General features: G+C 51.0%; 2 protein-coding genes across 2 annotated transcripts in view; one reads left to right on the top strand and one right to left on the bottom strand.

The window, feature by feature from the left end:
- LOC138354796 (uncharacterized) overlaps nucleotides 1–7351 on the bottom strand; it is a 12197-nt gene extending 4846 nt beyond the window's left edge. The window contains exons 1-2 of the mRNA XM_069309290.1: nucleotides 7053–7351; nucleotides 36–1377 (exon numbers count right to left, since the gene is read on the bottom strand). Of these exons, the coding sequence (XP_069165391.1) occupies nucleotides 36–1377; nucleotides 7053–7351 (1641 nt within the window). The remainder of the gene's footprint in view (nucleotides 1–35; nucleotides 1378–7052) is intronic.
- A 7440-nt stretch (nucleotides 7352–14791) lies between these two features.
- LOC138354795 (fibrous sheath CABYR-binding protein-like) lies at nucleotides 14792–15622 on the top strand. The gene has a single exon (XM_069309289.1). The coding sequence runs from the start codon at nucleotides 14792–14794 to the stop codon at nucleotides 15620–15622; it is 831 nt and encodes a 276-aa protein (XP_069165390.1).
- Nucleotides 15623–26775: the final 11153 nt, after the last annotated feature.

Below are 26775 nucleotides of genomic sequence, written 5' to 3'. Positions count from 1 at the left end.
TGTTGGTGTTGTTGATGGTCCATCCTGGACACAACCTCCCCAGTTATGTCCAGGTGGACCTCCCCAGTAGTGTCCAGGTGGACCTCCCCAGTTGTGTCTAGGTGGACCTCCCCAGTAGTGTCCAGGTGGACCTCCCCAGTTGTGTCCAGGTGGTCCTCCCCAGTAGTGTCCGGGTGGACCTCCCCAGTTGTGTCCAGGTGGACCTCCCCAGTAGTGTCCAGGAGGACCTCCCCAGTAGTGTCCAGGTGGACCTCCCCAGTAGTGTCCAGGCGGACCTCCCCAGTAGTGTCCAGGAGGACCTCCCCAGTAGTGTCCAGGTGGACCTCCCCAGTAGTGTCCAGGTGGACCTCCCCAGTAGTGTCCAGGAGGACCTCCCCAGTAGTGTCCAGGTGGACCTCCCCAGTAGTGTCCAGGTGGACCTCCCCAGTAGTGTCCAGGTGGACCTCCCCAGTAGTGTCCAGGTGGACCTCCCCAGTAGTGTCCAGGTGGACCTCCCCAGTAGTGTCCAGGAGGACCTCCCCAGTAGTGTCCAGGAGGACCTCCCCAGTAGTGTCCAGGTGGACCTCCCCAGTAGTGTCCAGGTGGACCTCCCCAGTAGTGTCCAGGTGGACCTCCCCAGTAGTGTCCAGGCGGACCTCCCCAGTAGTGTCCAGGAGGACCTCCCCAGTAGTGTCCAGGTGGACCTCCCCAGTAGTGTCCAGGTGGACCTCCCCAGTAGTGTCCAGGAGGACCTCCCCAGTAGTGTCCAGGTGGACCTCCCCAGTAGTGTCCGGGTGGACCTCCCCAGTAGTGTCCAGGTGGACCTCCCCAGTAGTGTCCAGGTGGACCTCCCCAGTAGTGTCCAGGAGGACCTCCCCAGTAGTGTCCAGGAGGACCTCCCCAGTAGTGTCCAGGTGGACCTCCCCAGTAGTGTCCAGGTGGACCTCCCCAGTAGTGTCCAGGAGGACCTCCCCAGTAGTGTCCAGGTGGACCTCCCCAGTAGTGTCCAGGCGGACCTCCCCAGTAGTGTCCGGGTGGACCTCCCCAGTAGTGTCCAGGAGGACCTCCCCAGTAGTGTCCAGGTGGACCTCCCCAGTTGTGTCCAGGTGGACCTTCCCAGTTGTGTCCAGGTGGACCTCCCCAATTGTGTCCAGGTGGACCTCCCCAGTTGTGTCCAGGTGGACCTCCCCAGTTGTTTCCAGGCGGACCTCCCCAGTTGTGTCCAGGTGGACCTCCCCAGTTGTGTCCAGGTGGACCTCCCCAGTTGTTTCCAGGTGGACCTCCCCAGTAGTGTCCAGGTGGACCTCCTCAGTAGTGTCCGGGTGGACCCCCCCAGTAACTCTCACCAGGTTATGTCCGGACATTTTACTGGTCATAGTTGGCCTTATGAAAGTTATTCTGAGGAAGGAATGAGGAGTTTGTGCATTAATATATTTGGGTATTAACTTTGTGACAGGTATTTATGCATATGTTTGACGGCGCATAATAGTGATGAATAATGATGAACTGTTAGATTTACAGCGACCTCAATGGGACTCGAACCCGGCAAATATTTAGGTACAGACCCAGTCATTGTTTTAGTGACATTCAGAGAGAATGCTTGAAAAGTTCTGTAAAAATTTTCAATTTTTTGAAAACCTTAATTATTTAGCTTTTTGTTTTATTAATTTCATTTATATGAATGCTGTGTTATATGTGTTGGTTCTCTTACCAATTTTCTTGTGTTGAGTAGAGTTACACAGAGTTACACTGACTATTACACACTGTGCAACAGTTACTGAGAGGCCAGACTTGTCAACGTTACAAACCTGGAAACACAAACCCAAACTGTCTCTATTTTCCGCTGGCTACAACTTGTAATAAAGTCATTACATCTTGGCTTAATGTGTTTATGACGTATTAGAACGTTGTTACAACTTGCTATATTAGTTGTTATAACATAATTGGTTAGGTGTTAAAGCCTGTTCGAACGTTGTACCAACGTCGTAGTTTCGGTGTGCATTTGGAGGGAGATGCTGTTAGTCAGTAGGGACTAACAGAGCGAGTGAGCCGACCCCAGAACACCAGACTGTGGTCCCTGAACAACGGGAGTGAGCCGCCCCCAGAACACCAGACTGTGGTCCCTGAACAACGGGAGTGAGCCGCCCCCAGAACACCAGACTGTGGTCCCTGAACAACGGGAGTGAGCCGCCCCCAGAACACCAGACTGTGGTCCCTGAACAACGGCAGTGAGCCGCCCCCAGAACACCAGACTGTGGTCCCTGAACAACGGGAGTGAGCCGCCCCCAGAACACCAGACTGTGGTCCCTGAACAACGGTAGTGAGCTACCCCCAGAACACCAGACTGTGGTCCCTGAACAACGGTAGTGAGCCGCCCCCAGAACACCAGACTGTGGTCCCTGAACAACGGCAGTGAGCCGCCCCCAGAACACATGTGGTGATGACACGACACAAGAGCATGAACACTGATTAGTGAGCATGAACACTGATTAGTGAGCATGAACACTGATTAGTGAACATGAACACTGATTAGTGAGCATGAACACTGATTAGTGAGCATGAACACTGATTAGTGAGCATGAACACTGATTAGTGAGCATGAACACTGATTAGTGAGCATGAACACTGATTAGTGAGCATGAACACTGATTAGTGAGCATGAACACTGATTAGTGAGCATGAACACTGATTAGTGAACATGAACACTGATTAGTGAACACGAACACTGATTAGTGAGCATGAACACTGATTAGTGAGCATGAACACTGATTAGTGAGCATGAACACTGATTAGTGAGCATGAACACTGATTAGTGAGCATGAACACTGATTAGTGAACATGAACACTGATTAGTGAACACGAACACTGATTAGTGAGCATGAACACTGATTAGTGAGCATGAACACTGATTAGTGAACACGAACACTGATTAGTGAGCATGAACACTGATTAGTGAGCATGAACACTAATTAGTGAACATGAACACTTATGGGAAGACGCTGGGGACACTATAGACCCCAGTAAGTGTTAGACAGACGCTGGGGACACTATAGACCCCAATAAGTGTTAAACAGACGCTGGGGTCACTATAGACCCCAGTAAGTGTTAGACAGACGCTGGGGTCACTATAGACCCCAGTAACTGTTAGACAGACGCTGGGGACACTATAGACCCCAGTAAGTGTTAGACAGACGCTGGGGTCACTATAGACCCCAGTAAGTGTTAGACAGACGCTGGGGTCACTATTGACCCCAGTAAGTGTTAGACAGACGCTGGGGACACTATAGACCCCAGTAAGTGTTAGACAGACGCTGGGGTCACTATAGACCCCAGTAAGTGTTAGACAGACGCTGGGGACACTATAGACCCCAGTAAGTGTTAGACAGACGCTGGGGACACTATAGACCCCAGTAAGTGTTAGACAGACGCTGGGGCCACTATAGACCCCAGTAAGTGTTAGACAGACGCTGGGGACACTATAGACCCCAGTAAGTGTTAGACAGACGCTGGGGACACAATAGACCCCAGTAAGTGTTAGACAGACGCTGGGGGTCACTATAGACCCCAGTAAGTGTTAGACAGACGCTGGGGACACTATAGACCCCAGTAAGTGTTAGACAGACGCTGGGGACACTATAGACCCCAGTAAGTGTTAGACAGACGCTGGGAACACTATAGACCCCAGTAAGTGTTAGACAGACGCTGGGGTCACTATAGACCCCAGTAACTGTTAGACAGACGATGGGGACACTATAGACCCCAGTAAGTGTTAGACAGACGCTGGGGTCACTATAGACCGCAGTAAGTGTTAGACAGACGCTGGGGTCACTATAGACCCCAGTAAGTGTTCCAGAACACTTCCTGACAGACCAACGTAGAGGATGATGTAATCATTCATGAATGGTGTTCATCACTCTGAGGAACACATCAGAATGGTGATCATCACTCTGAGGAACACATGAGAATGGTGTTCATCACTCTGAGGAACACATGAGAATGGTGTTCATCACTCTGAGGAACACATCAGAATGGTGTTCATCACTCTGAGGAACACATGAGAATGGTGTTCATCACTCTGAGGAACACATGAGAACGGTGTTCATCACTCTGAGGAACACATGAGAATGGTGTTCATCACTCTGAGGAACACATGAGAATGGTGTTCATCACTCTGAGGAACACATCAGAATGGTGTTCATCACTCTGAGGAACACATGAGAATGGTGTTCATCACCCTGAGGAACACATGAGAACGGTGTTCATCACCCAGAGGAACACATGAGAATGGTGTTCATCACTCTGAGGAACACATGAGAATGGTCTTCATCACTCTGAGGAACACATGAGAATGGTGTTCATCACTCTGAGGAACACATGAGAATGGTGTTCATCACTCTGAGGAACACATGAGAATGGTGTTCATCACTCTGAGGAACACATGAGAATGGTGTTCATCACTCTGAGGAACACTTCAGAATGGTGTTCATCACTCTGAGGAACACTTCAGAACGGTGTTCATCACTCTGAGGAACACAGGAGAATGGTGTTCATCACCCTGAGGAACACATCAGAACGGTGTTCATCACTCTGAGGAACACATCAGAATGGTGTTCATCACTCTGAGGAACACATCAGAATGGTGTTCATCACCCTGAGGAACACATGAGAATGGTGTTCATCACTCTGAGGAACACATCATAATGGTGTTCATCACTCTGAGGAACACATGAGAATGGTGTTCATCACTCTGAGGAACACATGAGAATGGTGTTCATCACTCTGAGGAACACATGAGAATGGTGTTCATCACTCTGAGGAACACATGAGAATGGTGTTCATCACTCTGAGGAACACATGAGAATGGTGTTCATCACTCTGAGGAACACTTCAGAATGGTGTTCATCACTCTGAGGAACACTTCAGAACGGTGTTCATCACTCTGAGGAACACAGGAGAATGGTGTTCATCACCCTGAGGAACACATCAGAACGGTGTTCATCACTCTGAGGAACACATCAGAATGGTGTTCATCACTCTGAGGAACACATCAGAATGGTGTTCATCACCCTGAGGAACACATGAGAATGGTGTTCATCACTCTGAGGAACACATCATAATGGTGTTCATCACTCTGAGGAACACATGAGAATGGTGTTCATCACTCTGAGGAACACATCATAATGGTGTTCATCACTCTGAGGAACACATGAGAATGGTGTTCATCACTCTGAGGAACACATCAGAATGGTGTTCATCACTCTGAGGAACACAATGGAGTAAGAGTGGTTATCTTGCCCCCAAGATAACGGACCGTATAACGTAATGACCAACTTCACACGACAAGCAGCCTTGTGAAGGAGGTACATAGTGACCACAAGATGAATTAGCTGTTATTACAAATGTTTTGAAATTGAATAACTACATCAAGAGGCAAATCCTGAAATTGAGCCGAATTTCTTCTTTTCCTAATCTTAGAATGTCTGAAGACCGATTCAACTGTCATTGATCTGTTATGAGATCAGGATAAATGTGCGTTTGTGTGTGCTCGCCAGAGTGTACTCACCTAATTGTGCTTGCTGGGATTGCGCTCTGACTACTTGGTCCCGCCTCTCAACCGTCAATCAACTGGTGTACAGGTTCCTGAGTCTACTGGGCTCTATCATATCTACACTTGAAACTGTGTATGGAGTCAGCCTCCACCACATCACTACCCAATGCATTCAATTTGTTAACTTCTCTGACACTAAAAAAGTTGTTTCTAATGTCTCTATGGCTCATTTGGTTACTCAGTTTCCACCTGTGTCCCCTTGTTCATGTACCATTTGTGTTAAATTAACCGTCTTTATCTAGCCCTATCAATTTCTCTGAGAATCTTGTATGTGATGATCATTTCTCCCCCAGCTCTTCTGCCCTCCCGAGACGTGAGATTTAATCCCCGTAGTCTCTCCTCGTAGCTCATACCCCTCAGCTCGGGTATTAGTATGGTGGCATGTCTTTGAACCTTCATAACTTTGGTCTTGTGCTTGACGACATGCGGACTCCACGCTGGAGCTGCATACTCCAGGATTGGTCTCACATAATGGTATAAAAGGTTCTTAATGATTCCTTACACAACTTTCTAAAGGCAGTTCTTACGTGGACCAATCTAGCAGATGCCGCTAATGATATCCTCTTGATGTGGGCTTCAAGGTCCAGGTCTCGTGGGATATCAACCCCGAGATTTCTCTCTCTATTCCTGATTATTGAAACATTTTATCTCCCAAATGGTTCCTTGCATCTGGCCTCCTGCTCCCTACGTCAATCTTTATTGTTTTACATTTGCTCGAGTTAAACTCTATCAACCATTTATTGAACCATTTCCTCAGTGTGTCCAGGTCATCTTGTAGCCTCATGCTGACCTCTGCCTTAATCCTTCTAAAAATTTGGCACGATCATCAGCAAACATTGAGAGGAATGAGTCTATATCCCCTGGAAGATCATTTAAGTATTGTTACGTGAAGGAAGCGAGAGAAGTGTTAAGTCGTCACTTCTAACAAGTGTCATCCCTTTGGAGATTAGATATACAAAGTAAATAACAAAGCGTTCATGTTTATATTGTTATTATTGCAGGAAGAACGAGGTCAACGACCGTGAGGGATGTTTAACCAGCGCGGCGCGGCTCGTCCGGTGGCGGGAATTCTGATGGTCAATCACAGTTGCCAGACGAGGCAACGAGCGCCGGCAGACACGGGAGCAGAGCAATACACTACCCACTCCCACCCCACTCCCACTCCGGCGACATGACGTCCTTACTGGTTGAGGTCGTCGTGTGTGACCAGCCTTACCCATGCTCTGTGACAGTGTTTGAGGTGTCTCCTGAGGATAGCACAAAGTACTGACTTGGAATTAAGGAAGACGAAATAGTCTGATGAACTGTTGGTGTTGTGTGGCAGGTTGTGACTCCCTGTGGACGAATGTTGTAGCCGTATTTCATGACACAACCTGTATATCTGTACATATTATACATTCATATATCTGTGTATCTCTTCTCCCCTCATCTCTATTTCATCATTTGTGCCTTCACTGCTGTTTACCTCCTGATGTGGCTGTGGAACAGTTTTGGTTGGGTCTTAGCTTTACTCGCGATGTCTTTTTCAAACTGACTCTCTGCTTCTCTCCTCACTCTGAGGTACTCGTATCTGGCTCTCTGGTATCTCTCCCTGCTCTCTGGTGTTCTGTTATTCCTGTAGCTTCTCCAAGTTCTTTTACTCAATGGCTTCGCTGCCGCACATTCCTGATTGACCCTTGGATTCTTCTGTTTTTCGTTTTTCTTCTTTTGGGCCGGGATAAACCTGTCTGCAGCTTCCTGGCACTTCTGGGTGACAAAATCCATCATGTCCTGCACATTCTTTTCTCTAAGTTCTGTTTCCAATGGTTATCCCCTTATTAAGTTCCTCGTCTCGTCATATTTTCCTCTTCGGTAATTTAGTCTTTTATATTCCGATCCCATCCTTGGATAGGTTATGCCTACTCCCAAATGATATTAAATTGTCAGATACTCAAATGTTGGTACACTGTGGTCACTCATCCCCATGGGGGGCTTCAACTTTGACTTCCTTCATTTCTGACTCATTCAAGGTGAATATCAGGTGTATTCACCTAATTGTGCTTGAAGGGGTTGAGCTCTGCTCTTTGGGCCCGCCTCTCAACTGTTACTAACTATTCCCCCCCCCCCCCCCTTCCCCACCCAAACACACCCAGAAAGCAGCGCGGAGGAACTGTTTAACTCCCTTGTACCTATTTGCTGCTAGATAACAGGAGCATCAGGGTGAAGGACACTCTGCCTATTTGTTTTTCCGGCGGTGCCGTTGGGATCGAACCCCGGTCTCTAGGTCCACGAGTCGAGAGCGCTGTCCACTCAGCCATCACCCCCTGACGTGTGTGTGTGTGTGTGTGTGTATACATACACATACACACGTCACATATTTGTACTCGCCTATTTGTGCGTGCAGGATCGAGCATTGACTTTGGGATCCCGCCTTTCCAGCCATCGGTGGTTTACAGCAATGACTCCGGTCCTATTTCCTCTATAATATCTAGTTTTAAAATTATAAATACTTTGCTTCCACAACCTGCTCCCCCATGTGCATTCCATTTTTTCACTATTTTCACGCTATAATAAAACTTCCTATCATCTTTATGACTCATATGAGTTTCCAGCTTCCTCCCATGTATCCTCGTTCTGTTACTATTCCGTGTGAACATTTCGCCTATGTCCACTCTGTCAATCCCACTTAGTATTTTATACGTTCCTATCAAATATCCCTCGCTCCCTTCTTTTTCTAGTGTTGTAAGGCACAGTTCCTTCAAGCGCTCTTCATATCCCAACCCTCGTAACTTTGGGACGAGCCTCGTTGCAAACTTCTGACCCTTTCCCAGTTCCTTTGTGTGTTTCTTCAGGTGGGGACTCCATAATGGCATGGTATAGTCTAAGTCTGGTCTCGTGTAGGCAGTGCAAAGTGCCCTAAATGCCTTCTCATTTAGGTTTCTGAATGATGTTCTAAATTTTGCCAGTGAAGAGTACGCTGCTGTCGATATCCTATTTATATATGCCTCAGGAGTTTGATTAGGTATTACATCCGCGCCCAGGTCTCTTCCTCGTGTCGTTACGGGTAGGCAGTTCCCCTTCATTGTGTACTGTCCCTTTGGGCTCCTATCACCTAATCCCATTTCCGTAACTTTACATTTGCTCGTATTGAACTCCAGTAGCCATTTCTCTGAGCATCTCTGCAACCTGTCCAGGTCATCTTGAAGGATCCTACAATCCTCATCTGTCACAACTCTTATCATTAATTTGGCGTCATCCGCGAACATCGATATGTAGGACTCTATTCTTGTAAACATGTTAACATATATTAGAAATAGAATTGGTTCCAGCACTGATCCTTATGGTACTCCATGCGTTGCTGTTCTCGTGTCCAACTTCTCGCCCCTTACCATTACTCTCTGGTTTCTTCCTGTTACGTAGTTCCTTACCCATGCTAGAGCCTTTCCACTTACTCCTGCCTGCCTCTAAAGTTTGATTAGCAGTCTCGTGTGCGGTACTATATCAAAGGCTTTCCGGCAGTCTAGAAATGTGCAGTCTGCCCATCCTTCTCTGTCCTGCCTTATCCTCGTTATTTTATCATAGAATTCCAAAGGTTTGTTAGGCAGGATTTAACTTTCCAGAACCCATGTTGATGTTTGTTTACAAACCTAACGTTCTCCAGGTGTGCAACCAGTCGTAGCCTAATTTTTCTTTCAAGTATTTTACAGGGGATGCTTGTCAGTGATACAGGTCTGTAGTTAGGTGCCTCCTTCCTATCGCCTTTCTTGAAAATCGGTACGACATTTGGCTTCTTCCAGCAACTGGGCAATTATCCCGACATAAGTGACTCGTTAAAGATCATTGCCAGAGGCACGCTGAGGGCCTGCGCAGCCCCTCTTAGTATCCACGGTGACACGTTGTCTAGTCCAACCGCTTTAGTTATATCCAGTGTTGTCAACTGTTTCATTACCTCCTCTGCTGTCACCTCTATATCTGATAGTCTTTCATCTAGGGTAGTCTCTTCTAACAATGGGAGCTGCTCAGGCTCGGTTGTGAACACTCCATGGAAACTGGCATCCAGTGCCTCGCAGATTTCCATGTTACTTTCTGTATATGCCCCTTCTGTCTTCCTTAGTCTTGTCACTTGGTCGTTCTTTTTATATGGCTTTGTAGTAATTTAGGTTTCTTTTTCGCTTTAATCGCAATATCGTTTTCATAATTTCTTTTCCATGTATTTCTTATGTTAATGTAATCGTTCCAAGCTCTTTTGCATCTGATCCTGTTGTCTTCTGTACTTCCTCCACTCCCGCCTGCTGGCCATTTTGGCTTCCTGACACTGTCTATTAAACCATGGGTTATTATATTCCCCCTTGTGCGCGTGCGCGTGCGTGTGCGTGTGTGTGTGTGGAGACTCGGATCATCATGAGAGTCAAGAATGGGAACAAAAACCTAAGGAAACTGTCTTCCACAGTATTGTATTTCACCATACGCATACAGCAGTATATGTATGCATTATATATGTATAGAATACTTTCAGAGACTGCACCCTTGTTGTCACTCGGTGGTGAATATTGTCACCTAGTCATAATAATAAATTATTGACCATCGTCAATAATTGAAAATTATTCAGACCGCCTCGACAGATTTCCTTCAGAATAGTGCTGTAGTTTAGCACATACTCTCACCCCTGTCAACACATCACCAGCACATACTCTCACACACACCTGTCAACACATCACCAGCACATACTCTCACACACACCTGTCAACACATCACCAGCACATACTCTCACACACACCTGTCAACACATCACCAGCACATACTCTCACACACACCTGTCAACACATCACCAGCACATACTCTCACACACACCTGTCAACACATCACCAGCACATACTCTCACACCTGTCAACACATCACCAGCACATACTCTCACACCTGTCAACACATCACCAGCACATACTCTCACACCTGTCAACACATCACCAGCACATACTCTCACACCTTTCAACACATCACCAGCACATACTCTCACACACACCTGTCAACACATCACTAGCACATACTCTCACACACACCTGTCAACACATCACCAGCACATACTCTCACACACACCTGTCAACACATCACCAGCACATACTCTCACACACACCTGTCAACACATCACTAGCACATACTCTCACACACACCTGTCAACACATCACTAGCACATACTCTCGCACACACCTGTCAACACATCACCAGCACATACTCTCGCACACCTGTCAACACATCACCAGCACATACTCTCACACACACCTGTCAACACATCACCAGCACATACTCTCACACACACCTGTCACCACATCACCAGCACATACTCTCACACACACCTGTCAACACATCACCAGCACATACTCTCACACACACCTGTCAACACATCACCAGCACATACTCTCACACACACCTGTCAACACATCACCAGCACATACTCTCACACACACCTGTCAACACATCACCAGCACATACTCTCACACACACCTGTCAACACATCACCAGCACATACTCTCACACCTGTCAACACATCACCAGCACATACTCTCACACCTGTCAACACATCACCAGCACATACTCTCACACCTGTCAACACATCACCAGCACATACTCTCACACCTTTCAACACATCACCAGCACATACTCTCACACACACCTGTCAACACATCACTAGCACATACTCTCACACACACCTGTCAACACATCACTAGCACATACTCTCACACACACCTGTCAACACATCACCAGCACATACTCTCACACACACCTGTCAACACATCACTAGCACATACTCTCACACACACCTGTCAACACATCACTAGCACATACTCTCGCACACACCTGTCAACACATCACCAGCACATACTCTCGCACACCTGTCAACACATCACCAGCACATACTCTCGCACACACCTGTCAACACATCACCAGCACATACTCTCACACACACCTGTCAACACATCACCAGCACATACTCTCACACACACCTGTCAACACATCACCAGCACATACTCTCACACACACCTGTCAACACATCACCAGCACATACTCTCACACACACCTGTCAACACATCACCAGCACATACTCTCACACACACCTGTCAACACATCACCAGCACATACTCTCACACACACCTGTCAACACATCACCAGCACATACTCTCACACACACCTGTCAACACATCACCAGCACATACTCTCACACACACCTGTCAACACATCACCAGCACATACTCTCACACACACCTGTCAACACATCACCAGCACATACTCTCACACACACCTGTCAACACATCACCAGCACATACTCTCACACACACCTGTCAACACATCACCAGCACATATCATTCATTACTTCAAAGTTCATATTCACTTAAGCATATTTACCATTTAATGCAAGATAAAAATACGTACTCTTTTCCTACTATTTTTTAGAATTATAGAGAATTAGAAACATTTGCGAGGGATTTTTTTTTTAATTTAGAGAGAGCGAGTAATTATTTCTCGCGTGAGAAAAGTCGGCTTTTCAGTCTCTAATTTACCAATCAAAGAGCAAATGGGTAATTAATAATTTTTCATTTTGCATGGGAGCGAATGTTGCCAGTCAGCACATCTTTGGCCAACAATGGTCATTACCCCATTACCCACCAGGGGCCCCCATTACCCACCAGGGGCCCCCATTACCCACCAGGGGCCCCCATTACCCACCAGGGGCCCCATTACCCACCAGGGGCCCCCATTACCCACCAGGGGCCCCCATTACCCACCAGGGCCCCCATTACCCACCAGGGCCCCCATTACCCACCAGGGGCCCCCATTACCCACCAGGGGCCCCCATTACCCACCAGGGGCCCCCATTACCCACCAGGGGCCCCCATTACCCACCAGGGCCCCCATTACCCACCAGGGCCCCCATTACCCACCAGGGGCCCCCATTACCCACCAGGGGCCCCCCATTACCCACCAGGGGCCCCCATTACCCACCAGGGGCCACCATTACCCACCAGGGGCCCCCATTACCCACCAGGGGCCCCCATTACCCACCAGGGGCCCCCATTACCCACCAGGGGCCCCCATTACCCACCAGGGGCCCCCATTACCCACCAGGGGCCCCCATTACCCACCAGGGGCCCCCATTACCCACCAGGGGCCCCCATTACCCACCAGGGGCCCCCATTACCCACCAGGGGCCACCATTACCCACCAGGGGCCCCCATTACCCACCAGGGGCCCCCATTACCCACCAGGGGCCCCCATTACCCACCAGGGGCCCCCATTACCCACCAGGGGCCCCCATTACCCACCAGGGGCCCCCATTACCCACCAGGGGCCCCCATTACCCACCAGGGGCCCCCATTACCCACCAGGGGCCCCCATTACCCACCAGGGCCCCCATTACCCACCAGGGGCCCCCATTACCCACCAGGGCCCCCATTACCCACCAGGGGCCCCCATTACCCACCAGGGGCCCCCATTACCCACCAGGGCCCCCATTACCCACCAGGGGCCCCCATTACCCACCAGGGCCCCCATTACCCACCAGGGCCCCCATTACCCACGAGGGCCCCCAATACCCACCAGGGCCCCCATTACCCACGAGGGCCCCCATTACCCACCAGGGGCCCCCATTACCCACCAGGGCCCCCATTACCCACCAGGGCCCCCATTACCCACCAGGGCCCCCATTACCCACCAGGGCCCCCATTACCCACGAGGGCCCCCAATACCCACGAGGGCCCCCAATACCCACGAGGGCCCCCATTACCCACCAGGTGCCCCCATTACCCACCAGGGGCCCCCATTACCCACCAGGGGCCCCCATTACCCACCAGGGGCCCCCATTACCCACCAGGGGCGCCCATTACCCACCAGGGGCCCCCATTACCCACCAGGGCCCCCATTACCCACCAGGGCCCCCATTACCCACCAGGGCCCCCATTACCCACCAGGGGCCCCCATTACCCACCAGGGGCCCCCATTACCCACCAGGGCCCCCATTACCCACCAGGGCCCCCATTACCCACCAGGGGCCCCCATTACCCACCAGGGCCCCCATTACCCACCAGGGGCCCCCATTACCCACCAGGGCCCCCATTACCCACCAGGGGGCCCCCCATTACCCACCAGGGGCCCCCATTACCCACCAGGGGCCCCATTACCCACCAGGGCCCCCATTACCCACCAGGGCCCCCATTACCCACGAAGGCCCCCATTACCTACCAGGGGCCCCCATTACACACCAGGAGCCCCATTACCCACCAGGGGACCCATTACCCACCAGGGCCCCCATTACCCACCAGGGCTCCCTATTATCCACGAGGGCCCGCATTATCCGCTAGGGCACCCATTACCTTCGAGGCCCCATTACACACGAGGGCCCCCATTACCCACGAGGGCCCCCATTACCTACGAGGGCCACCATTACCCACGAGGGCCACCATTACCCACGAGGGCCACCATTACCCACGAGGGCCACCATTACCCACGAGGGCCACCATTACCCACGAGGGCCACCATTACCCACCAGGGCCCCCATTACCCACCAGGGCCACCATTACCCACGAGGGCCACCATTAACCACCAGGGCCCCCATTACCCACTAGGGCCACCATTACCCACCAGGGGCCCCATTACCCACCAGGGGCCCCCATTACCCACTAGGGCCCCCATTACCCACCAGGGCCCCCATTACCCACGAGGGCCACCATTACCCACCAGGGGCCCCATTACCCACCAGGGGCCCCCATTACCCACTAGGGCCCCCATTACCCACCAGGGCCCCCATTACCTACGAGGGCCACCATTACCCACCAGGGGCCCCATTACCCACCAGGGCCACCATTACCCACCAGGGGACCCATTACCTACGAGGGCCACCATTACCCACCAGGGCCACCATTACCCACCAGGGGCCCCATTACCCACCAGGGGACCCATTACCCACCAGGGCCACCATTACCCACCAGGGGACCCATTACCCACCAGGGCCACCATTACCCACCAGGGGCCCCATTACCCACCAGGGGCCCCCATTACCCACTAGGGCCCCCATTAACCGAGCAGAGTCTAATAGGGTTTCGTATTTTTCTTCACCAAATTTACGTTAATATTGAGTGTGGAGCGGCGGGAGGCTCCTTATGGGAGCAGTGACGGTGCTTGTTCCCTGCCTCGTTGGGTAGTTCACTAGCTCGTTAGCTCGTTGGGCCGGAGCTAATGAGCTTGAGCAGCCAGGCTCCACCAGATAACCAGGCTCTACCAGATAACCAGGCTCTACCAGATAACCAGGCTCCACCAGATAACCAGGCTCTACCAGATAACCAGGCTCTACCAGATAACCAGGCTCTACCAGAAAACCAGGCTCTACCAGATAACCAGGCTCTGCCAGATAACCAGGCACTACCAGATAACCAGGCTCTACCAGATAACCAGGCTCTACCAGATAACCAGGCTCCACCAGATAACCAGGCTCCACCAGATAACCAGGCTCTACCAGATAACCAGGCTCCACCAGATAACCAGGCTCCACCAGATAACCAGGCTCCCCCAGATAACCAGGCTCTACCAGATAACCAGGCTCCACCAGATAACCAGGCTCTACCAGATAACCAGGCTCCACCAGATAACCAGGCTCCACCAGATAACCAGGCTCCACCAGATAACCAGGCTCCACCAGATAACCAGGCTCTACCAGATAACCAGGCTCTACCAGATAACCAGGCTCCACCAGATAACCAGGCTCCACCAGATAACCAGGCTCCACCAGATAACCAGGCTCCACCAGATAACCAGGCTCCACCAGATAACCAGGCTCTACCAGATAACCAGGCTCCACCAGATAACCAGGCTCTACCAGATAACCAGGCTCTACCAGATAACCAGGCTCTACCAGATAACCAGGCTCTACCAGATAACCAGGCTCTACCAGATAACCAGGCTCTACCAGATAACCAGGCTCCACCAGATAACCAGGCTCTACCAGATAACCAGGCTCTACCAGATAACCAGGCTCTACCAGATAACCAGGCTCTATCAGCTGTCATTTGAAGCTGGCCTGCCTTACTAGTTTTAATTAAAAGGCTTTATACTAATGGTGGCCCGTGATCAATGGGACTATGATGTTCCAGGACCGGTCACCCTGGCTATCACGCCTCGTATGGTGTATACATCATACAACAATATCATATACAATATAGTATACAATATATCATACAACAACGACACACTGAGATATAAGCCTGTTCCTGAGCACCACAAGGTTCAGAAGGTGCTGGAGGTGAGACATATAGTTCCTGAGCACCACAAGGTTCAGAAGGTGCCGGAGGTGAGACATATAGTTCCTGAGCACCACAAGGTTCAGAAGGTGCTGGAGGTGAGACATATAGTTCCTGAGCACCACAAGGTTCAGAAGGTGCTGGAGGTGAGACATATAGTTCCTGAGCACCACAAGGTTCAGAAGGTGCTGGAGGTGAGACATATAGTTCCTGAGCACCACAAGGCTCAGAAGGTGCTGGAGGTGAGACATATAGTTCCTGAGCACCACAAGGCTCAGAAGGTGCTGGAGGTGAGACATATAGTTCCTGAGCACCACAAGGCTCAGAAGGTGCTGGAGGTGAGACATATAGTTCCTGAGCACCACAAGGCTCAGAAGGTGCTGGAGGTGAGACATACAGTTCCTGAGCACCACAAGGTTCAGAAGGTGCCGGAGGTGAGACATATAGTTCCTGAGCACCACAAGGTTCAGAAGGTGCCGGAGGTGAGACATATAGTTCCTGAGCACCACAAGGTTCAGAAGGTGCCTGAGGTGAGACATATAGTTCCTGAGCACCACAAGGCTCAGAAGGTGCTGGAGGTGAGACATATAGTTCCTGAGCACCACAAGGCTCAGGTGCCGGAGGTGAGACATATAGTTCCTGAGCACCACAAGGTTCAGAAGGTGCTGGAGGTGAGACATATAGTTCCTGAGCACCACAAGGTTCAGAAGGTGCCGGAGGTGAGACATACAGTTCCTGAGCACCACAAGGTTCAGAAGGTGCCGGAGGTGAGACATATAGTTCCTGAGCACCACAAGGTTCAGGTGCCGGAGGTGAGACATATAGTTCCTGAGCACCACAAGGCTCAGGTGCTGGAGGTGAGACATATAGTTCCTGAGCACCACAAGGCTCAGAAGGTGCCGGAGGTGAGACATATAGTTCCTGAGCACCACAAGGTTCAGAAGGTGCCGGAGGTGAGACATATAGTTCCTGAGCACCACAAGGTTCAGAAGGTGCCGGAGGTGAGACATATAGTTCCTGAGCACCACAAGGTTCAGAAGGTGCTGGAGGTGAGACATATAGTTCCTGAGCACCACAAGGTTCAGGTGCCGGAGGTGAGACATATAGTTCCTGAGCACCACAAGGTTCAGAAGGTGCCGGAGGTGAGACATATAGTTCCTGAGCACCACAAGGCTCAGAAGGTGCTGGAGGTGAGACATATAGTTCCTGAGCACCACAAGGCTCAGGTGCCGGAGGTGAGACATATAGTTCCTGAGCACCACAAGGTTCAGAAGGTGCCGGAGGTGAGACATATAGTTCCTGAGCACCACAAGGTTCAGGTGCCGGAGGTGAGACATATAGTTCCTGAGCACCACAAGGCTCAGGTGCCGGAGGTGAGACATATAGTTCCTGAGCACCACAAGGCTCAGGTGCCGGAGGTGAGACATATAGTTCCTGAGCACCACAAGGTTCAGGTGCTGGAGGTGAGACATATAGTTCCTGAGCACCACAAGGTTCAGGTGCCGGAGGTGAGACATATAGTTCCTGAGCACCACAAGGCTCAGAAGGTGCTGGAGGTGAGACATATAGTTCCTGAGCACCACAAGGTTCAGAAGGTGCTGGAGGTGAGACATATAGTTCCTGAGCACCACAAGGTTCAGAAGGTGCTGGAGGTGAGACATATAGTTCCTGAGCACCACAAGGTTCAGAAGGTGCCGGAGGTGAGACATATAGTTCCTGAGCACCACAAGGTTCAGAAGGTGCTGGAGGTGAGACATATAGTTCCTGAGCACCACAAGGTTCAGAAGGTGCTGGAGGTGAGACATATAGTTCCTGAGCACCACAAGGTTCAGAAGGTGCCGGAGGTGAGACATATAGTTCCTGAGCACCACAAGGTTCAGAAGGTGCTGGAGGTGAGACATATAGTTCCTGAGCACCACAAGGTTCAGGTGCCGGAGGTGAGACATATAGTTCCTGAGCACCACAAGGCTCAGAAGGTGCTGGAGGCTGGAGCCGGAGGTGAGACATAGTTCCTGAGCACCACAAGGTTCAGAAGGTGCTGGAGGTGAGACATATAGTTCCTGAGCACCACAAGGCGCTTTAACTCCAGATTTGTGAGAGATTTATGTGATCTTAACATTACTTCTGAACTTTATACAGTTGAACAAGAGCTTGAATTGTGCAGAATATAAGTTCATATTTTGGAGTGAAGATAAACTCGTATCGTCAGTGTTTACTGAAGAAATTATCTGATGTAAAAGTATAAATTGCAGATTTAATAACAATATGTGATTCTATTTTTCAAGTTGTCTGAGAGTCTTTTTGTTAGAAAATGAGGGAGTTTGTGTGTCTTTTGTCAGAGTCTGTGTGTGTGTGTTTGTACTCACCTAGTTGTGCTTGCGGGGTTGAGCTTTTGCTCTTTGGTCCCGCCTCGCAACAGTCAATCAACTGGTGACATTCTCTGAGAGTATGGGTGTATGAGAGAAAAAGGCAAGGGGCTAGCCTCACTCAACACCCCTGGATGACAGCAGGAGGATGCTGGAGGCCAGAGGCAAGGGGCTAGACTCACTCAACACTCCTGGATGACAGCAGGAGGATGCTGGAGGCCAGAGGCAAGGGGCTAGCCTCACTCAACACTCCTGGAGACAGCAGGAGGATGCTGGAGGCCAGAGGCAAGGGGCTAGCCTCACTCAACACTCCTGGATGACAGCAGGAGGATGCTGGAGGCCAGAGGCAAGGGGCTAGCCTCACTCAACACTCCTGGATGACAGCAGGAGGATGCTGGAGGCCAGAGGCAAGGGGCTAGCCTCACTCAACACTCCTGGATGACAGCAGGAGGATGCTAGAGGCCAGAGGCAAGGGGCTAGCCTCACTTAACACCCCTGGATGACAGCAGGAGGATGCTGGAGGCCAGAGGCAAGGGGCTAGCCTCACTCAACACTCCTGGATGACAGCAGGAGGATGCTGGAGGCCAGAGGCAAGGGGCTAGCCTCACTCAACACCCCTGGATGACAGCAGGAGTATGCTGGAGGCCAGAGGCAAGGGGCTAGCCTCACTCAACACCCCTGGATGACAGCAGGAGGATGCTGGAGGCCAGAGGCAAGGGGCTAGCCTCACTCAACACCCCTGGATGACAGCAGGAGGATGCTGGAGGCCAGAGGCAAGGGGCTAGCCTCACTCAACACTCCAAGATGACAGCAGGAGTATGCTGGAGGCCAGAGGCAAGGGGCTAGCCTCACTCAACACTCCTGGATGACAGCAGGAGTATGCTGGAGGCCAGAGGCAAGGGGCTAGCCTCACTCAACACCCCTGGATGACAGCAGGAGGATGCTGGAGGCCAGAGGCAAGGGGCTAGCCTCACTCAACACTCCAAGATGACAGCAGGAGTATGCTGGAGGCCAGAGGCAAGGGGCTAGCCTCACTCAACACCCCTGGATGACAGCAGGAGGATGCTGGAGGCCAGAGGCAAGGGGCTAGCCTCACTTAACACCCCTGGATGACAGCAGGAGGATGCTGGAGGCCAGAGGCAAGGGGCTAGCCTCACTCAACACTCCAAGATGACAGCAGGAGTATGCTGGAGGCCAGAGGCAAGGGGCTAGCCTCACTCAACACTCCTGGATGACAGCAGGAGGATGCTGGAGGCCAGAGGCAAGGGGCTAGCCTCACTCAACACTCCAAGATGACAGCAGGAGTATGCTGGAGGCCAGAGGCAAGGGGCTAGCCTCACTCAACACCCCTGGATGACAGCAGGAGGATGCTGGAGGCCAGAGGCAAGGGGCTAGCCTCACTCAACACTCCAAGATGACAGCAGGAGTATGCTGGAGGCCAGAGGCAAGGGGCTAGCCTCACTCAACACTCCAAGATGACAGCAGGAGTATGCTGGAGGCCAGAGGCAAGGGGCTAGCCTCACTCAACACCCCTGGATGACAGCAGGAGGATGCTGGAGGCCAGAGGCAAGGGGCTAGCCTCACTTAACACCCCTGGATGACAGCAGGAGGATGCTGGAGGCCAGAGGCAAGGGGCTAGCCTCACTCAACACTCCTGGATGACAGCAGGAGGATGCTGGAGGCCAGAGGCAAGGGGCTAGCCTCACTCAACACCCCTGGATGACAGCAGGAGGATGCTGGAGGGCAGAGGCAAGGGGCTAGCCTCACTCAACACTCCTGGATGACAGCAGGAGGATGCTGGAGGCCAGAGGCAAGGGGCTAGCCTCACTCAACACTCCTGGATGACAGCAGGAGGATGCTGGAGGCCAGAGGCAAGGGGCTAGCCTCACTTAACACCCCTGGATGACAGCAGGAGGATACTGGAGGCCAGAGGCAAGGGGCTAGCCTCACTCAACACTCCTGGATGACAGCAGGAGGATGCTGGAGGCCAGAGGCAAGGGGCTAGCCTCACTCAACACCCCTGGATGACAGCAGGAGGATGCTGGAGGCCAGAGGCAAGGGGCTAGCCTCACTCAACACTCCTGGATGACAGCAGGAGGATGCTGGAGGCCAGAGGCAAGGGGCTAGCCTCACTCAACACTCCAAGATGACAGCAGGAGTATGCTGGAGGCCAGAGGCAAGGGGCTAGCCTCACTCAACACTCCTGGATGACAGCAGGAGGATGCTGGAGGCCAGAGGCAAGGGGCTAGCCTCACTCAACACTCCTGGATGACAGCAGGAGGATGCTGGAGGCCAGAGGCAAGGTGCTAGCCTCACTCAACACTCCTGGATGACAGCAGGAGGATGCTGGAGGCCAGAGGCAAGGGGCTAGCCTCACTCAACACTCCTGGATGACAGCAGGAGTATGCTGGAGGCCAGAGGCAAGGGGCTAGCCTCACTCAACACTCCAAGATGACAGCAGGAGTATGCTGGAGGCCAGAGGCAAGGGGCTAGCCTCACTCAACACTCCAAGATGACAGCAGGAGTATGCTGGAGGCCAGAGGCAAGGGGCTAGCCTCACTCAACACTCCTGGATGACAGCAGGAGGATGCTGGAGGCCAGAGGCAAGGGGCTAGCCTCACTCAACACTCCTGTATGACAGCAGGAGGATGCTGGAGGCCAGAGGCAAGGGGCTAGCCTCACTCAACACTCCAAGATGACAGCAGGAGGATGCTGAAGCAATATAGGCCAGTCTGGATTGGCTCCAGTGTCTCACTATAAGATATATGGAGAAAAATAAATAAACTTCTGTGATTGTTTAGGTCAGGTCTGAAATGACTTGCTTAGCAGTTTCAGTAATACAAGAGGGAAAGTCATCATCTGCACCCCCTTGTGTTAGGCTGTTCATTGTCTCTCTCTCTCTCTCTCTCTCTCTCTCTCTCTCTCTCTCTCTCTCTCTCTCTCTCTCTCTCTCTCTCTCTCTCTCTCTCTCTCTCTCTCTCTCTCTCTCTGTGTGGTTTACTGGTGCACTGTACCAACGAGTCGAGGGGGGGAGGGGAAGGTGTTGAGGGTAAGAGAACACGAGTGAGGGGAAGCGTGTGGTGGGAGGGGGAAGGAATGACAATCAGAAGGAAATTAATTAACGAGCAAATCGGTTCATAGAGACCAATGTTGCCAATTAGTATCATTGAACAGCCCTCTGCCGGCAGCAGTAATAACTGAAATCCGATCATGAAACTCAGGCTTCACTGAATACATTTTAATGGAAAGAATTGAGCCAGCTTTGCAGCCTGGGAGACGCCCACCAGTCTGGGCGACGCCCACCAGCCTGGGCGACGCCCACCAGCCAGAGTGACGCCCACCAGCCTGGGCGACGCCCACCAGCCTGGGAGACGCCCACCAGCCTGGGCGACGCCCACCAGCCTGGGAGACGCCCACCAGCCTGGGAGACGCCCACCAGCCTGGGAGACGCCCACCAGCCTGAGTGACGCCCACCAGCCTGGGAGACGCCCACCAGCCTGGGAGACGCCCACCAGCCTGGGAGACGCCCACCAGCCTGGGAGACGTCCACCAGCCTGGGAGACGCCCACCAGCCTGGGCGACGCCCACCAGCCTGGGCGACGCCCACCAGCCTGGGAGACGCTCACCAGCCTGGGAGACGCCCACCAGCCTGGGAGACGCCCACCAGCCTGGGAGACGCCCACCAGCCTGGGAGACGCCTACCAGCCTGGGAGACGCCCACCAGCCTTGGCGACGGCCACCAGTCTGGGCGACGCCCACCAGCCTGGGAGACGCCCACCAGCCTGGGAGACGCCCACCAGCCTGGGAGACGCCCACCAGCCTGGGAGACGCCCACCAGCCTGGGAGACGCCCACCAGCCTGGACGACGCCCACCAGCCTGGGAGACGCCCACCAGCCTGGGAGACGCCCACCAGCCTGACGGCTGACAGAGACGCCCACCAGCCTGAGTGACGCCCACCAGCCTGAGTGACGCCCACCAGCCTGGGCGACGCACACCAGCCTGACGGCTGACAGAGACACCCACACACAGTAGTGGAGATAAAAGAACAAAGAAGAAGGTAGAGGGTTTTGATTGGTTAGTTAAAATAATTTATTTCGTATAATATACCTTGGTCATTTGTATTGAATAAATACAGTCCTATAACATATATATAGCAATATAGTCCTATAATATATATATAGCAATATAGTCCTATAACATATATATAGCAATATAGTCCTATAACATATATATAGCAATATAGTCCTATAACATATATATAGCAATATAGTCCTATAACATATATATAGCAATATAGTCCTATAACATATATATAGCAAATTATACATTGATAAAACTCAAATAAGAATATAATAAAAATATAACGCTGATAAAAACGGATAATATTTCATGATGTTAAAACAATCACTGAGGTATTTGTCTGTTAAGTTAAGCCACGGGTGTCGAACCCTGGCTTAAAGTACTCAGAAAAACACCAATATTTTCCAAGCTGGGCGCGTGATGGTGCTGTTACATTTGGTTACTATTATTACAGTGTGCCCATTATGACATGTGTTACTGAAGGGGCAGAAGAATTAGCAACAACTGCCTGGTACAACAGGAGACATGTCATTACACTACCACCACCTACAAGCAGTAATAGTTTGTGTGATCTTCCGCGTTCATATCTGGTTGTTCAGGCCAAAATCTACCATACAGATAAAATGTATTTGTGTCATTTAATTTACTAACCAATATAGTCTTAACATTTGAAGCAAATGTCTACTATTCGATAATTTGGAGTGACAGATTATATAATTAATAATCCCCCAGCTTGTGTAGGAAACGATTTGTGGGAAGTTAATATCATACAGTTCGCTGACGAAATAAACAAATTAACGTAAAAAATCCATTAATATCAATTAATTGTAATGAATTATAAATCATTAAATAAATTAATCTATATAAATAAAAATGTAAATGTTCGTTTGTTCATAATCGCTAAACTCAGAAAGTTCTTCACCGATTGCTTTGAAATTTTCACACAATGTTCCATTCACCTCCGAGCGGGTTTTTATATACATTCTATATAGATTTCTTTTTTTTATTTATAAAGTACAATATACACAATAAAAAAGATACAAAGCCTGACAAAGTACACAGTAAAGAACCCAAAGAACTCTTAAGACAACAAACATTATACAGAACAAATGCAAGAGCATGAAGACTTTTTCCTATTTTTTTTTTTTTTTTTTTTTTGTACAAGAATACAACATAAAAAAGAAATCCATCATGCATAACACAAGGTCCACACGAGTAACACAGAGAACACAAAGGCTCACACAGAGCAGCTACACATAATAAGCCAGCGGCATAAAAAAAAAAAAAAAAAAAATTAAAATAACACAAGGGAAAAATTACATGAAGCATGACGGATAAAAGTACCCAAAAGTGCCACACACACAAGGCAGAAGCCCACATAACCAGGAGCACAGCACCGGAGCACGCAGGAACCGGTGGAACAAATGAAAAGATACATACACATACCACAAAAAACGCCCACACACACAAAAAAAAACAGCGGAACACGCAGGATCCGGCAAAGGAACACAACACACACACAACAAGGACACACACACAAGGAGCAACACAAAAGCACAGCGCAAGCAAACACACACAACGCACCGCCGAGGAAGCCCTCAGGGGGCAGGGGGAATACCCACAACCCAAACGCCCAAATGACCCAAGAAGCCCTCCCCCCCCAAATCCATCGACACCACACCAAAACACTAATCAAACCCCCGACCCCCCACCAACCCCAAAGCATCACCCTGAACATACGCGTCAGTGAACCAATCAGCAAACTTCATCGGAAAAGCACGCCGCAACCACCACCATGTGAAACGCAAACGCCCCCGCAGAAAACCCAGAATCCGGCGAACCCCATAGCCCTCCAAACGCCCAACCCACACGCAAAACACATAATCCGCAATCAAGACACTCAGAGTGTTCCGAAGCCGCCCGGAGCCCTGAGGAAACGAAAGAAACAGGAACCGTAAAACATCCCCTTCAAACCCGAGCCCACAGAACACCGCAATCACATCACGCAACCAAGCAACTAAACCCTGTACCCTCTCACAAAAATAAAACACATGTAACTGCGTCTCAACCAATCCACAATGTGCACATGTCACGGAAGAACGCAACCCAAGCATACACAAACGATCATTCGACGGCAAGGACTCGTGCAGCATCCGAAAGAGAAACTCCCGCTGCTGCGGAGCCAAATGCCGCCCACCCAAGACCGACCAAATCCCCCCCCCAATCACAGCATGGAAACAAACCCTCAACCCGATGGCTCACACGACGAAGGAGAACCCCATAAACCCCCCGACACGACAGGGACAAAAACCCAGGAACACGACAGAGCTTCTGCAGAATCCCAACTGCCCACGAATACACAGCAGGTGTACAAAAGGCGACCTCACACCCAGCCCCTAACTCAAGCAAATAGCTAAACCGAACCGAACAGAAATAAATCCCAAGCGCACCGAGGCCCCCACCCACCCCCAAATAATGACGCAACGACACCCAAAACAAAGCCAATGCCTTGGTAAAAACATCAGGGATGCCAACAACCCCCTCCTCCACCCGCAAAACCATGGAGGAGCGACGAACCGGATGATACTTCCCACACCACACATACCGATAGACTCTGCACTCCAACCTATGAGCACGCCGCCGATCCAGGGGGAAGCACTGAGCCAAAAACCACACCCTCGAAAGAACTTTGCTAGTAACAACAATCGCCCACTGATAAACCGTCAATGGACGCGAGGATAACAAACCAACCGCCACCTCAACCGACCGAGACACCGCATCCCAATTCCACTCCAAGGATTGGGCATACGAGCTAAACCAAGTAATTCCGAGAACCCGAAGCGACCTGACCACCGGAAAACACGACCCCGCCCACACTGAACGGGAAGTCCAGCTCCCCAGCCCCATCAGACAAGACTTATCCCTATTAACAAGGGCCCCAGTGGCCAGCTCAAAACGCCGAACAAGGTCCTGAACCGCAACCACAGAGCCATCGGTCGCCACAAACAGAACCGTATCGTCAGCATACCCACAGATCGGTAAACAGAGACCAGCAGGCAGCCTCGGAGGAACCACCAAAGCACATGACTTAACCGCACGAAACAAAGGCTCCTGAAAAATAACATAAAGGAGCATAGAAAAGGGACACCCTTGCCGCACCGAGCGGCGAACGGCTAAGGGGGCACAAAAAAAACCATTAATGCACACACGACTATGACAGCGGGCATACAACATACGAACCCAAGAAAGAAACAACGGAGGAAACCCGAACCTCTCCATAGCCTGCAGCACAAAGCCCATCGACACACGGTCGAATGCCTTTGACCAATCTAAGCTGAGCATCGCCGCAGGTAGGCGAAGCTCAGAGGCACACAGAAGCACATCACGTAAAAGAGCATTGCACTGAAGCAAAGACCTACCCGGAATGCCACAAAATTGCTCAACCAAAACCACAAAACCAATAACATCCCGACACCGACCTGCCAGCAACTTCGAGACAACCTTATAATCAACATTTAACAGGGTGATCGGCCTCCAATTCGACAGAAAACGCAAATCACCTGGCTTCGGAAGCAACCTCACAACCCCATCATAATGGGATGCGGGTAAGGAACAGGTCAGGAAACAAAATCGTACCACCTCCAAAAAAGCCTCCCCAATCACATCCCAGAAAGTCACATAAAATTCCACAGGGAGCCCATCCGAGCCAGGCACTCTGCCGGAATGGAAAGACCGCTCCACATCCCAGAGCTCAGCCGACGACACGCCCCTCACCAAAGCGGAACAACCCGCAGCCGACAAACCAGGTGAGCAGTGACACAAAAAGAAAGCAGCCAAATCCTCATCCACCCCTACCTCCCCATACAGCGCTCCCAATTCCTGCTGCACATACAACAGGACCCCATCCGTGTTAGACAAAACAGAACCGTCCGGACGCTGGAGACCGGTGAAAAGAACCGAGTCCCGAAGGGCTTTCTCCTTCCGCAAAAGAAAAGGAGAAAGCCGTTCACCAGACAAACGCTCGTCAACACGAGCCCGCACCCGAACCCCTTCTGCCAACTCCTCCCGCAAACCACAAATGCGCTCCTTACACACCGAAATAGCATCAAAACAATCAGCCCCACCATTTAGCAACACATACAACCGAGTCAACCGCGCCTGAAGAAAGCTCAACAAACCAAACCGCCCTGCCGCCTCACGCCTCGCAACCACAACAAAAAAGGACTTGCATTTCACCTTGCACGACTCCCACCAGTCCAACACAGACGAAAACTCGCACTTGCGAGCAACAAGCCCGACCCAAGCCCGATCTTGGGGGAGCCGGTCGGCCGAGAGGACAGCACGCTGGACTTGTGATCCTGTGGTCCTGGGTTCGATCCCAGGCGCTGGCGAGAAACAATGGGCAGAGTTTCTTTCACCCTATGCTCCTGTTACCTAGCAGTAAAATAGGTACCTGGGTGTTAGTCAGCTGTCACGGGC

This window comes from Procambarus clarkii, chromosome 64 (genome assembly GCF_040958095.1).
Source record: "Procambarus clarkii isolate CNS0578487 chromosome 64, FALCON_Pclarkii_2.0, whole genome shotgun sequence".
Taxonomy (NCBI): Eukaryota; Metazoa; Arthropoda; class Malacostraca; order Decapoda; family Cambaridae; genus Procambarus; species Procambarus clarkii.
The sequence above is the reverse complement of the archived record's forward strand: the minus strand, read 5'-3'. Positions and strand labels throughout refer to the sequence as shown.